Raw genomic sequence first — 14198 nt, forward strand, 5'->3', positions numbered from 1 at the left:
CATCACTCCTACGTCACCATCTCCCCCATCATTGATTATCTCCGCTTCCACCACCCCCATGGTCAGCGAGATCCAGGTTATTAGCACTCTCTGCGTAAAGCAGTCCTTTGCACATTCCCCTGCAGCTCTTGCCCAAAACCTTCAATCTGTGTACCCTAGTCCTTGCACCATCAGTTAATGTGAACAGTTTTTCCTTGTCTAACTTATCGAAGCCTGTCTTAATTTGTACACTTCGATCAAATCTCCCGTCAATCTGCTTGGCTCCAGGGAGAACAAACCCAGCCTTTCCAAACTAACCTTGTACCTAAAATCCCCCATCCCTGGAATCATTCTGGTGAATCTCCTCTGTACTAAAGGCCTGCCACCTGACCCGAACCCAACGACATGTGTCGGGTTCGGGTTCGGGTCGGGCCGGATCCGGGTCAGACACATAGCAGGAAATGCAGGTTTAAGTGTTTAAAAGGGAAAAAAAAAAAACTTACCTGAGCTGCGAGTCTGAGACATCAAGCAGGGAAACTCTGAGTCTGCGCAGTGAGCATCTCTATGACGTCATCACACTCATGCTGCAGCTTCCTGAAGATTGGGAGTCGGAAGGTAAGTAAAGGAAACACTTCGGCGGTTGGGTCGGGCTCGGGCGCGGGTGGGTGGGGAATAGAGGAATTTGGGCCGGGTTCGATGTGGTTCCATCGGGTTTGGGTCGGGTTTTTTTTTTGTGACTCGAGCAGGCCTTTACTCTGCACACTCTCAAGGACCCTCACATCCTTCCTAAAATGCAGTGAGCAGAACTGGATACAATACTTAAGTTGAGGACTAACCTCTTGGCATTTCTTCGCAAGCAAAGATTTTGGGAAACTTTGTAAAAGGTTCAGCATAACTTCCTTGCTTTTGTACACTATGCCTCTATTTATGAAGCCCAAGATCCCATATGCTTTGCTAACTACTCTCTCAGTATGTCCTGCCACCTTCAAAGATCGATGCACCTGCACCCGCAAAGCCTGCTGTTCCTGCACATTCTTTAAAACTGTGCCATTAGGTCTGTATTGCCTCACCCTATCCCTTCAGCTAAAATGCATCACCTCACACTTAGATTGAGACAGTCATTTATGGCACAGAAGGAGTCCATTCGGCCCATCCAGCCCATGCCAACTCTCCACAGAGGTATCCGATCACTCCCAGTCCCCTGCTCGATCCCCGTAGCCCTGCAGGTCTATTTCCTTCAAGTGATCATCCAATTTCCTTTTGAAATCGTTGATCGTCTCTGCCTCCACCACCCTTGTAGGCAGCAAGATCCAGGTCATTACCACCCACTGCGTAAAAAGGGTCTCCCTCATATTCCCCCTGCATCTCCTGCCCAAAACCTTCAATCTGTGTCCCCTATTAAATTCCATCTGCCACTAGTCTGCCCATTCTGCTAGCCTATCTATGTCCTCTTGCAGGTGGTTCAGATCATCCTCACAGTTTGCCACTCCTTCAAGTTTGGTATCAGAAAATTTTTTAATTCTACTCTGTATTCCCAGTTAGAAATCATTTATACATAGCAAAAAAAAGCGGTCCCAGTGGTCTTAGCACTGACCCTTGGGGAATACCACTGTTTTTCAAACTGGAGGATGGTAGACAATCATTTATCATGACTCACTGTTTTCTGTCCTTGAGCCATTTTTTATCCAATTGGACAGTGACCCTCCTATTCCATGAGTCTCAATTTTGAAAACCAGCCTTTTATGTGGTGCTTTATCAAACGCTTTCTTAAAACCCATACAGACAATATCCATCGCATTCCCTTCATCAACCTTCTCTGTTACTTCATCAAAATTCAATTAGGTTAGTCAAGCATGATCTGCCTTTTACAAATCCATGCTAGCTATCCTTAATTAACACACACCACTCCAACTGCATTTTGTTTTTCCCCCCCGACTGTTGTTTCTAAAACCTTACCCAGCACTGATGTTAAGCTGACCAGCCTGTAGTTGCTAGAACTATCCTACACCCTTTCTTGAATAAGGGTGTCCCCCATTTGCAACTCTCCAATCCTCTGGCACCTCCCCCATATCTAGGGAAGATTGGAAGATAATGACAAGCCATTCCGCTATCTCCACCCCCACATCCTTTAGCAATCTGGGATGCAATATATCCAGACCAGGTGGCTTATCTACCCTAAGCATAACCAGCCTTTCCAGTACCTCCTCCTTCTCCATTTTTACCCTATCCATTGCCTCTACTCTCTCTGCTGCTACTGATATTTTCTGAGATTGCTCTTCCTTAGTAAACACCGATACAAAGTACTACTAAATATTTTAGCCTTGCCCTGTGCCTCTAAGCATATATTATCCTCTTTGTTCCTATTAGGACCCACCCCACCTCTTATTACCAGCTTACTATGAACATGCCAGTAGAAGATTTTCGGGTTCCCTTTTATATTGTCTACCATTCGACCCTCAATCTCTCTTCACCAGTCTTATTTTCCTTTTCATTTCCCCCTTTCAAATTATTGTATTTGGTCTGGCTCTCACTTGTAGATTTCACCTGATATGCATCATACACCCTCTTTTTTTGTTTCATCATAATCTCTATCTCTGTTGTCATTCAAGGAGCCCCTTTTATTTATTTTTTTTAAGTTCCTTTACCTCTTGCCCTTGTTAGAATGTACCCAGCCTGTATCTGAAGCATCTTAGAGCCATAGAGTTATACAGCACAGAAACAGGCCCTTCGGCCCATCGGGTCTGTGCCAGCCATCAAGCACCTAACTATTCTAATCCCATTTTCCAACACTTGGCCCATAGCCTTGTATGCTATGGCGTTTCAAGTGCTCACCTAAATACTTCTTAAATGTTGTGAAGCTTCCTGTCTCTACCAGCTCTTCAGGCAGTGCGTTCCAGATTTCAACCACCCTCTGGGTGAAAAATCTTTTCCTCAAATCCCCTCTAAACCTCCTGCCCCTTACCTTAAATCTATGCCCCCTGGTTATTGACGCCTCTACCAAGGGAAAAAGTTTCTTCCTATCTAACCTATCAATGCCCCTCATAATTTTGTATACTTCAATCAGGTCCCCCCTCAGCCTTCTCTGTTCTAAGGAAAACAACCCTAGCCTTTTCAGTCCCTCTTCATAGCTGAAATGCTCCAGCCCAGGCAACATCCTGGTGAATCTCCTCTGCACCCTCTCCAGTGCAATCACATCCTTCCTATAGTGTGGTGCCCAGAACTATACACAGTGCTCCAGCTCCTTAAAGATAACCCATTGTTCTGTTGCAGTTTTCCCCCATCAGTCTTCGGTTCCATTTTATCCTGGCTAGATCCCTTCTCATCGCATTGAAATGAGCCCTCTTGCAATCTGGATGTTCTACCTTACACCGTTCCTTGCTTTTCCGCATTACGAGTCTAAACCTTCTGATACAATGATCACTCTTACCCAAGAGTTGCCTCACGGACACTTGTTCCATCTCATTTCCCAGCATCAGATCCAACAATGTCTGCTTTCTAGTTAGGCTGAGAACATATTGATCGAGGAAGTTCTCCTGAACACAATCCAGAAATTCCTTTCCCCTTCTCTCCCTTTACTCTATAACTATGCCAATCGATATTTGCTAATTGAAGTCCCCCAATATCACCCTATATTTCTTGCACATCTGTGTGACTTCCCTGCAGATTTGCTCCTCTATCTCTCTCTCACTATTTGGAGGCCAATGCCACATGGACTGCAGTGGTTCAAGAAGGCAGTTCACCACCAGCTTCTCAAGGGCAATTAGGGATGGGCAATAAATGCTGGCCTTGCCAGCAACGCCAATGTCCCATAACGAATTAAAAACCTCTCTTGATAGATCGCTAACCATAGTACAACTGAAATCATAAAAGACACAGTTAAATGCTCATGGTAAAGTCTTTTTGCAAGAATACTGGCAACATTCCTGATGCAACAGATTGTCTGTTTGACTAATGGCAGCTGCATCAACTGTAAATGACCTTCCCTGCTGTTACTGACTGTCCCAAAACAAAAAATTACTAATAGGTAATACTTTATTAGGCAACCTTGTTAATCATGCAGTGTTCCTGTCAACAAGAAGGGCACTGAATTTTCAAGTGATCTTCATTGCCATGCTTGTCACCTCTTAATACATTTATTGATGACAAGCAATTCAACATGCATGCATGCAGTCCCACAGGATTATCCCCGTTGATCCCACTGTCCTTAAGAAAGCTGGTTGAACAGGTTGAAGATGGCAAACATACTGAAAATTTGAGTATAGGAAGACCATTTCTCAACATATTCATTGATACTTGAAGAGGAACAGATGCTTAGCTGAGTAAACACTATTCAAAGCCCTACCCTACTAATAAATACATGTCACTCCTTTAGTGTATTACAGAATTTGCTGTGCCTGTAGGTCTCCATCCCTGCTTTAATTCCAAATGCCAGTATCTCATGTTGACAGTAACCATTTCAGGGCCTGGCCCATTCGTCAGAACAGTTCACGTTAGTTATATTTTCACAAGTGCATTTGATCGTAGGGTGGCTGATCGTGGGGTGGCTGATGGTTGGATATTGCCCCCACCCTTCCGAGAGAGCTTTTAGTTACAGCTGGGCTAGACACAGGCCACAATGATGCAGGCAAATCCCTTTCAACCTCCCTGCAGAATGCAGAGTGCTAAAATAGCCACAAAGTGAAATGTTGTCAGCCAGAGGCAATGTGCACAAACTAAATTTTATTACTATAAAACTTCTCCATGCTCACACTGCATCCTACCCCCAAACATGCTGTCCACAGGTGTGATTTGCATTTTTAAGAACAAAAAAGAACAAAGATAATTACAGCACAGGAATAGGCCCTTCGGCCCTCCAAGCCTGCGCCGATCCAGATCCTCTCTCTAAACATGTCGCCTATTTTCTAAGGTTCTGTATCTCTTTTCTTCCTGCCCATTCATGTATCTGTCTAGATACATCTTAAAAGACTCCATCGGTCCCGCATCTACCACCTCCGCTGGCAATGCGTTCCAGGTGCCCACCACCCTCTGCGTAAAGAACTTTCCACGCATATCCCCCCTAAACCTTTCCCCTTTCACTTTGAACTCGTGTCCTCTAGTAATTGAAACCCCCACTCTGGGAAAAAGCCTCTTGCTATCCACCCTGTCTATACCTCTCATGATTTTGTACACCTCAATCAGGTCCCCCCTCAACCTCCGTCTTTCTAATGAACATATTCCTAATCTACTCAACCTCTCTTCATAGCTAGCGCCCTCCATACCAGGCAACATCCTGGTGAACCTCCTCTGCACCCTCTCCAAAGCATCCACATCCTTTTGGTAATGTGGCGACCAGAACTGCACGCAGTATTCCAAATGTGGCCGAACCAAAGTCCTATACAACTGTAACATGACCTGCCAACTCTTGTACTCAATGCCCCGTCCGATGAAGGAAAGCATGCCGTATGCCTTCTTGACCACTCTATTTACCTGCGTTGCCACCTTCAGGGAACAGTGGACCTGAACACCCAAATCTCTCTGGACATCAATTTTCCCCAGGACTTTTCCATTTACTGTATAGTTCACTCTTGAATTGGATCTTCCAAAATGCATCACCTCGCATTTGCCCTGATTGAACTCCATCTGCCATTTCTCTGCCCAGCTCTCCAATCTATCTATATTCTGCTGTATTCTCTGACAGTCCCCTTCACTATCTGCTACTCCACCAATCTTAGTGTCGTCTGCAAACTTGCTAATCAGTCCACCTATACATTCCTCCAAATCATTAATGTATATCACAAACAACAGTGGTCCCAGCACGGATCCCTGTGGAACACCACTGGTCACACGTCTCCATTTTGAGAAACTCCCTTCTACTGCTACTCTCTGTCTCCTGTTGCCCAGCCAGTTCTTTATCCATCTAGCTAGTACACCTTGGACCCCAAGCGCCTTCACTTTCTCCATCAGCCTGCCATGGGGAACCTTATCAAACGCCTTACTGAAGTCCATGTATATGACATCGACAGCCCTTCCCTCATCAATCAACTTTGTCACTTCCTCAAAGAATTCTATTAAGTTGGTAAGACATGACCTTCCCTGCACAAAACCATGTTGCCTATCACTGATGAGCCCATTTTCTTCCAAATGGGTTTAGATCCTATCCCTCAGTATCTTCTCCAGCAGCTTCCCTACCACTGACGACAGGCTCACCGGTCTATAATTACCTGGATTATCCCTGCTACCCTTCTTAAACAAGGGGACAACATTAGCAATTCTCCAGTCCTCCGGGACCTCACCGTGTTTAAGGATGCTGCAAAGATATCTGTTAAGGCCCCAGCTATTTCCTCTCTCGCTTCCCTCAGTAACCTGGGATAGATCCCATCCGGACCTGGGGACTTGTCCACCTTAATGCCCTTTAGAATACCCAACACTTCCTCCCTCCTTATGCCGACTTGACCTAGAGTAATCAAACATCAGTTCCTAACCTCAACATCCGTCATGTCCCTCTCCTCGGTGAATACCGATGCAAAGTACTCATTTAGAATCTCACCCATTTTCTCTGAGTCCAAGCATAACATTCCTCCTTTGTCCTTTAGTGGGCCAATCCTTTCTCTAGTTACCCTCTTTCTCCTTATATATGAATAAAAGGCTTTGGGATTTTCCTTAACCCTGTTTGCTAAAGATATTTCATGACCCCTTTTAGCCCTCTTAATTCCTCGTTTCAGATTGGTCCTACATTCCCGATATTCTTTCAAAGCTTCGTCTTTCATCAGCCGCCTAGACCTTATGTATGCTTCCTTTTTCCTCTTAGCTAGTCTCACAATTTCACCTGTCATCCATGGTTCCCTAATCTTGCCATTTCTATCCCTCATTTTCACAGGAACATGTCTCTCCTGCACGCTAATCAACCTCTCTTTGAAAGCCTCCCACATATCACATGTGGATTTACCTTCAAACAGCTGCTCCCAATCTACATTTCCCAGCTCCTGCCGAATTTTGGTATAGTTGGCCTTCCCCCAATTTAGCACTCTTCCTTTAGGACCACTCTCGTCTTTGTCCATGAGCATTTTAAAGCTTACGGAATTGTGATCACTATTCCCAAAGTAGTCCCCTACTGAAACTTCAACAACCTGGCCGGGCTCATTCCCCAACACCAGGTCCAGTATGGCCCCTTCCCGAGTTGGACTATTTACATACTGCTCTAGAAAACCCTCCTGGATGCTCCTTACAAATTCTGCTCCATCTGGACCTCTAACACTAAGCGAATCCCAGTCAATGTTGGGAAAATTAAAATCTCCTATCACCACCACCCTGTTGCTCCTACATCTTTCCATAATCTGTTTACATATTTGTACCTCTATCTCACGCTCGCTGTTGGGAGGCCTGTAGTACAGCCCCAACATTGTTACCGCACCCTTCCTATTTCTGAGTTCTGTCCATATTGCCTCACTGCTCGAGTCCTCCATAGTGCCCTCCTTCAGCACAGCTGTGATATCCTCTTTGACCAGTAATGCAACTCCTCCACCTCTTTTACCTCCCTCTCTATCCCGCCTGAAGCATCGATATCCTGGGATATTTAGTTGCCAATCATGCCCTTCCCTCAACCAAGTCTCAGTAATAGCAATAACATCATACTCCCAGGTACTAATCCAAGCCCTAAGTTCATCTGCCTTACCTACTACACTTCTTGCATTAAAACAAATGCACCTCAGACCACCAGTCCCTTTATATTCATCATCTGCTCCCTGCCTGCTCTTCCCCTTAGTCACACTGACTTCATTATCTAGTTCCTTACAGGCTTTTGTTACTACCTCCTTACTGTCAACTGACCTCAATTGGTTCCCATCCCCCTGCCACATTAGTTTAAACCCTCCCCAACAGCGTTAGCAAAAGCACCTCCAAGGACATTGGTTCCAGTCCGGCCCAGGTGTACTTTTAATTAACTCGATGAATGCAGATTGTGTTGATTTGCTTGTTAACTAAATGCAAAAACCATAGTGAACCAGGAGACAAGATGAGTTAAAGAGTTGAAGTTAAAATAAGATTATGGTTGCATAATGCTAAACCCTCACTGGCTTTCTGTCCAGATGCCCAGAGTGGCATCTGCTCCTTAATTTTTTTGCATCCTTGTATCAAACCTGCCCACAATTATAAAATTGATGTGCAAATTATGAGCCAGACTGTCCAATTAAAAAAATTAAATAAAGGTTAAATGAATTATGTTACTAAGCAACTCGGGGCATAGAGCAAAAATCAAGCCAGAGGACCAGATGGGCAAGTTGCAAGGAAGAAGAAATTGTAGGGTTTGCTTTGAGAGGGTCAAACTTCTTAAATGTTGCAGAAAAGTTTCAACAGTACTCCAAAATAAAACAGCACAAATTGAGTGCAGACACCATCCTTTTTACTCACTCAGACTGGCAGGATGATTTTTCTTTCTATTCACGGTCAAGTTCTCATTTGAAGCCAAGGGCACAGACAAAGGTACCGTACTTTTAAATTCTACTGTCTCCCGCCATTTGATTCATTTCAGAAAATTTAGCTTTGCTTTTTTAATTTATTTTAAAAACAGACCTTAGAGCCCTCGATATTCAATAACAATTAACAAAAGGGATCAGGCAGCTTCTAACTATTTAGGGAATATACAAACACTTTGGCTTCAGAAATGACACCAGTAACACACAAGTTATGACCTGTTCCAGTTGTATGAAGAATTTTAAACTGCTCTGACATCAAGTGAGCAATGCTGATTTTTTTTTTAAACTATAAAATCTAATTGTACTTGACAACCATAATTTATCCCAATCCAATGGAATAATGGATTTCAAGTTGGCAATTTGCTATGCCCCAACAGAATAAAATTCATCGACCTGTGTGTGCTGCATCCCAAGAAGTTGCCCTTGCTTAGAAACTATACAAAATGTTTTAAGATAAGTCACAAAAACCTTCCTTCGGTAAACAGTCAACACTTCAAAATGAATACAACATATTTCATGCTGTTCTGATCTGCGACAACAGCACAATTGTAAAAACATTAAGCTTCACATAGGCTTAGAATGACGGCCGACGGGATAAGGGAAAGGCTGAAAAAAATGTTAAGGCTATCTGCAAAATTCATTTCCACAAATCTCAAGGGCCCAATGGTTAGTATAAAACATTTTTTTTTTTCAAATTCCCACTTCTTCAATTTAGCTGTCCCCAATCAGTGCCACGTATCCTGAAATATGTTACCTGCACACCATACCAATATAGGGTTGTGTTGCAAGATTACTGCAATTCAGAGAGGAAATCGTAATCAAAGTTCCATGTATGAATGACAGATAACATATGTTTTCTGATTCTATTGCTGCCTAAGTTCATTATTGCTATGTACTAGTGTTCTGTTCAGAATCCCTGTGCTTTAAAGGAAATTTATCAGAATATGGAAGCTGATGAACATACATATTCAAAAGGATAGTGACTTTAAAACAGAAAATTTTGATGTGCATCGAGTAAAATAAGCAAGTCTCTAGGAATATGTCACTAAACTTGCTAACACACCTGCTTCTGATTAATTCTAAGTAGACACCCAAGTCAGATGTCATGTTATTTCCGAATGGCTAATTAGAATGTTAATTAAACTATTTCCCCAATCTATACTCTTCCTTGCCTAAAGACATGGGCTCATACTGAAGAATCACGCACAAGAATCATACAATGGGAGCTGGCAGCCTCATCCATCTGGTAGCCTCATTCAAGCAGCTACTCTTCATATGCACAGCGACTCCCAGAAGACTACCATACTGTAGTGGGACCCTAGAAGAGATCAACCTGGCCGTCTTTTGATAAACATATGCCTGCTCACATTCTACCAGCGCTCACCAAAAGAAACCCTGGGTGCCTTAAAAGCCATTCAGCCGCTCAAGCACATTCCATCATTCAGTTAGATCATGGCTGATCGATACCTCAACTCCTTTTAACCATCTTTGCTCTATATCCCTTGATATCTTTACGTAAATAGAATTGTAGTGATCTCAGTCTTGAAAATTTCAATTGACCAAGCATCCACGTTCCACTCCTTGGCCAGGCAACACCCATGATAATTGTACTGCCCCACTGGTACTCCAACTGAGAGCAGTTAACAGCGTACAGATCAAGGATTGAATATGTGACCTTCATAGCCTGCATGACACTGTACCATACATGTTGTAAGGTGCATTTAAATAGAATCACAGCATCGTTACAGCACAGAAGGAGGCCATTCGACCCATCGTGTCTGCACTGGCTCTCCAAATAAGCAATTCACCTGCCTTCTCTCCGTAACCCCACACATTCTTCCTTTTCAGATAACAGTCTAATTCCCTTTTGAATGCTTCAGTTGAACCTGCTTCCACCACGTTCTCAGGCAGCGCATTCCAGGCCTTAACCACTCGCTGCGTGAAAAAGTTTTCCCTCATGTCGCTTTTGCTTCTTTGGCCAATTACTTTAAATCGGTGTCCTCTCGTTCTCGATCCTTTCACGAGTGGTAACAGGTTTTCCCTATCTACCCTGTTCAGACCCCTCATGATTTTGAATACCTCCGTTAAATCGCCTCTCAGCCTTCTCTTCTCTATGGAAAAGTGTCCCAACTTCTCCAATCTATCTTCATAAGGTAAGTTCCTCATCCCTGGAACCATTCTCGTGAATTCTTTCTGCACTCTCTTCAATGCTTTCACATCTTTCTTGAAGTGCGGCGCCCAGAATTGGATGTAATACATCAGCTGAGGCCGAACTACTTATACTGAGCCAGAGGAGAAAGACATCATAGGAATTAGCAGGCTAAAAATGGACAAGGAACATATAGTTTGCCTTCTACCATCCTGGTAGTTGGATGATACAATAATAATGGAGTTGTTGGCTAATCACAGCAATCAATTTCTATTAGTTAGTTTACAACAGTTGCAGAGAAGGGGTGAGGAAAACCTCCAGTGGTGAAGAGTTTGGGAACCATAGGTCCAAAGTCACTTTTTCCTCACAATCACACTACACTCAGCACACGTCACGTCTCAAATTACTCACATACTGTATCACAAAAGGTTATCTTCTTAAAGAAATCTAAATTTGCATTTGAATTAATACTAACTGCTTCCATCAGCTCCCTAGGGAGCCACTTCCATAGATTGATCACTCGCTCACCGAAATATTTCTGCAAATCATGTAGACAAAAAAATAAAACCTGGCAATGAATAACAATATTATAGGAAATAAAACAAATTCCCGCAGTGATTCACACACAAAAAGTGGGGGGGGGAAAAAAAATCTATTTTCAAAGTCTCTACCTGTCATTGAGTTCCTGGGCAATAGACAGATGTTTAAGGTGGTAGTCGATAGCTTTCTCATAGTCCTGCAGCAGCGTGTATGTGTTACCAAGGCTGTAACAAGCTTGAGCTTCAACGGCTTGGTCTTTCAGCTGTCTGGATATCTGAAGTGTTTTTCTGTGGAAATATAAGAAAAACTTCAGTTGTCAAAGTAATGTAAAAAGATCCCAGATGAGAATGCATTAAGACCAGAAAAGAAAAATTGGTTTTCAAACACACACAGGGGGAGAGAGCGGTAGAGAGAGATAGAGATAGAGAGACACACGCACGCACGTGCGCACACAGACAGACACGCACACAGACAGGGAGAGAAAGCGATCACAATCACTCCTGACAGATGGACATCTATCCAGAACACACTGCATCAATACATCATCATGCAGGTAAACATTGTCTACTTCTGCAAGTAAAAACATTGCCAGGTATCTCACTAAAGCAGTGTTCAACATAGTGACAAGAAAGTAGTTTAATAAATTAGTCTTCTCATTTAAAGCTTGTTCACAAAAATTTACATTTTGTTGTTTTGATTAACAGTCAGGCAAACTTCTAATAGCTTTATCTTTCCGAAATATAATGTGGCTCCTCATGCAAAAACGTTGGACACCCCGGGTTAAAGTAAGTGAGGGAAGCAGAGAAATTGAGATAGCCAATGTCACGTCAGCAGTTCTCAGTGAAAAGATTAAGAGCAGGTAAGAGGCCAGCAGGAGGGGTCCAGGTGGAGGGGGAATACTGCAGAGGGGTGGGAGGACTACTGGCCAAAGAAGTGAGCGTCGAGGCGAAGGTGATGGAAGAAGAGCTTAGCATCATGGCAAGCTCAAAATTCATTGAGATGGGGGCGTAAGGGGATGAAACCAACGGTGGCTGAAATGAAAAGTGTGGGGCCCGAAGCCCAGACCGGGTCCGTAAGCAGGCAGAGCCAATGCTGGGCCTGGGGCCTGAGCTCAAGGCTGGGTAGGCCACATTGGGAATGGTGTTTGGACAGGAAGCGCCAGCAAACAGGCAGTTCAGCCTGGGCAATGCCATCTTACTAAAGGAGCCAGAAAATCAGGTACTGATGAGCGTCTGCCATCTTGGTAAAGGAGGACATGCACATGAGGGTGTTTCTGCCATGTCAGTAAAGCAGCTGGAGCCGTTATCAGTCACAGGAGGTTTTAGGTAGGCCAGAAGAAACCAATGGCAGATTTCCAGCGGACATTTCTCATCCTTGGCGGGCCATATGTTGGACAACCCTGCTGTAACCTGTCTCCCACTGAATCTGCTGCACTCCATTCTCTCAGATCCAACCCTAACATTGTCATCAATCCTGCTGACAAGGGTGGTGCTGTTTTTGTCTGGCGTACTGACCTCTACCTAGCAGAGGCCGAACAGCAACCCTTTGACACTTTCTCCTACCTCCCCCTGGACCATGACTCTGCCACCAAACAACAAGCCACTGTTTCCAGGACAGGTGCTAACCTCAATTCCTCTGGAGATTTCCCACCACAGCCTCCAAACTCAATCTCCCAACAACACCGAACAACCCGCTTCTACACAATGGCGCAGTGGTTAGCACCGCAGCCTCACAGCTCCAGGGACCCGGGTTCGATTCCAGGTACTGCCTGTGTGGAGTTTGCAAGTTCTCCCTGTGTCTGCGTGGGTTTTCTCCGGGTGCTCCGGTTTCCTCCCGCAAGCCAAAAAGACTTGCAGGTTGATAGGTAAATTGGCCATTATAAATTGTCACTAGTATAGGTAGGTGGTAGGGAAATATAGGGACAGGTGGGGATGTTTGGTAGGAATATGGGATTAGTGTAGGATTAGTATAAATGGGTGGTTGATGTTCGGCACAGACTCGGTGGGCCGAAGGGCCTGTTTCAGTGCTGTATCTCTAATCTAATCTACCTCCTTCCCAAAATCCACAAACAGGACTGCCTGGTCCGCTTCATGTTTCAGCCTATTCCAGCTCCACTGAATTGATTTCTTCCTATCTTGACTCTATTTTTCTCCCTTAACCAGTCTCTTCCCACCTCTAGTAGTGACGCATCTGATGCCCTCCACCACTAACCGTTTCCTATTTCCTGGCCCTCCTCTTCACTGTGGACATCCAATCACTATACACCTCCATTCCCCACCAGGACAGTCTTAGGGCTCTCCACTTCTTCCTTGAAAGGAGGCCCAACCAGTCCCCATTCACCAGCAACCTCCTCCACCTGGCTCAACATGTTCTCACATTGAAAAACTTCCCCTTTAACTCCTCCCACTTCCTCCAAATAAGAGGTGTTCCTATGGGTACCCGCAGGGGTCCTAGCTATGTCTGCCTCTTTGTGGGATACGTGGAACCTTCCTTGTTTCAGTTCTACTTGAGCCCTCTCCCTCACCTCTTTCTCTGGTACATTGATGACTGTATCAGTGCCATTTCCCGCTCTCGCCCCGAACTGCAAAACTTCTAACTATTCTTCCAACTTCTCTCACCTTCACAAGGCTCGTTTCAGACTCTTCCCTTTGCTTCCTCAACTTCTCTGTCTCTATTTCTGAGGATAGGCTATCAACAAATATTCATTGTAAGCCCACTGAATCCCACAACTACCTCGACCGCACTTCCACACACCCTGCTTCTTGTAAGGATTCCATTCCATTCTCCCAGTTTCTCCCTTGCTTTGGTTATGATGCAACCTTCCACACCAGCGCTTCTGAAACGTCTTCCTTTTCCCTCAACCGAGGATTCCCCCTCATAACCGTGGTTGACAAGGCCCTCAACTGTGTCCGTCCCATTTCTCGCACTAATTCTCTCACCCCTTCTCCTCTCACACAGAGCTACAATAGGGTCCCCCTTGGTCTCACTTTCCACTCCAAGGGCTTCCGCATTCAACAGCAGATGCAACACCTACTGTTTTAACTCCACTCTCCTTACTGTCCAAGACACCAAACACTCTT

General features: G+C 44.4%; 1 protein-coding gene across 2 annotated transcripts in view; it reads right to left on the reverse strand.

The window, feature by feature from the left end:
• The window catches only part of gpsm1b (G protein signaling modulator 1b), a 265572-nt gene that overhangs the window by 126605 nt on the left and 124769 nt on the right, over positions 1-14198 (reverse strand). For both annotated transcript variants that reach the window (XM_068012189.1, XM_068012188.1), the window contains exon 8: positions 11250-11405. In XM_068012189.1, the coding sequence (XP_067868290.1) occupies positions 11250-11405 (156 nt within the window). The remainder of the gene's footprint in view (positions 1-11249; positions 11406-14198) is intronic.

The sequence above is a fragment of the Heterodontus francisci genome, chromosome 32 (assembly GCF_036365525.1).
Source record: "Heterodontus francisci isolate sHetFra1 chromosome 32, sHetFra1.hap1, whole genome shotgun sequence".
Lineage (NCBI taxonomy): Eukaryota > Metazoa > Chordata > Chondrichthyes > Heterodontiformes > Heterodontidae > Heterodontus > Heterodontus francisci.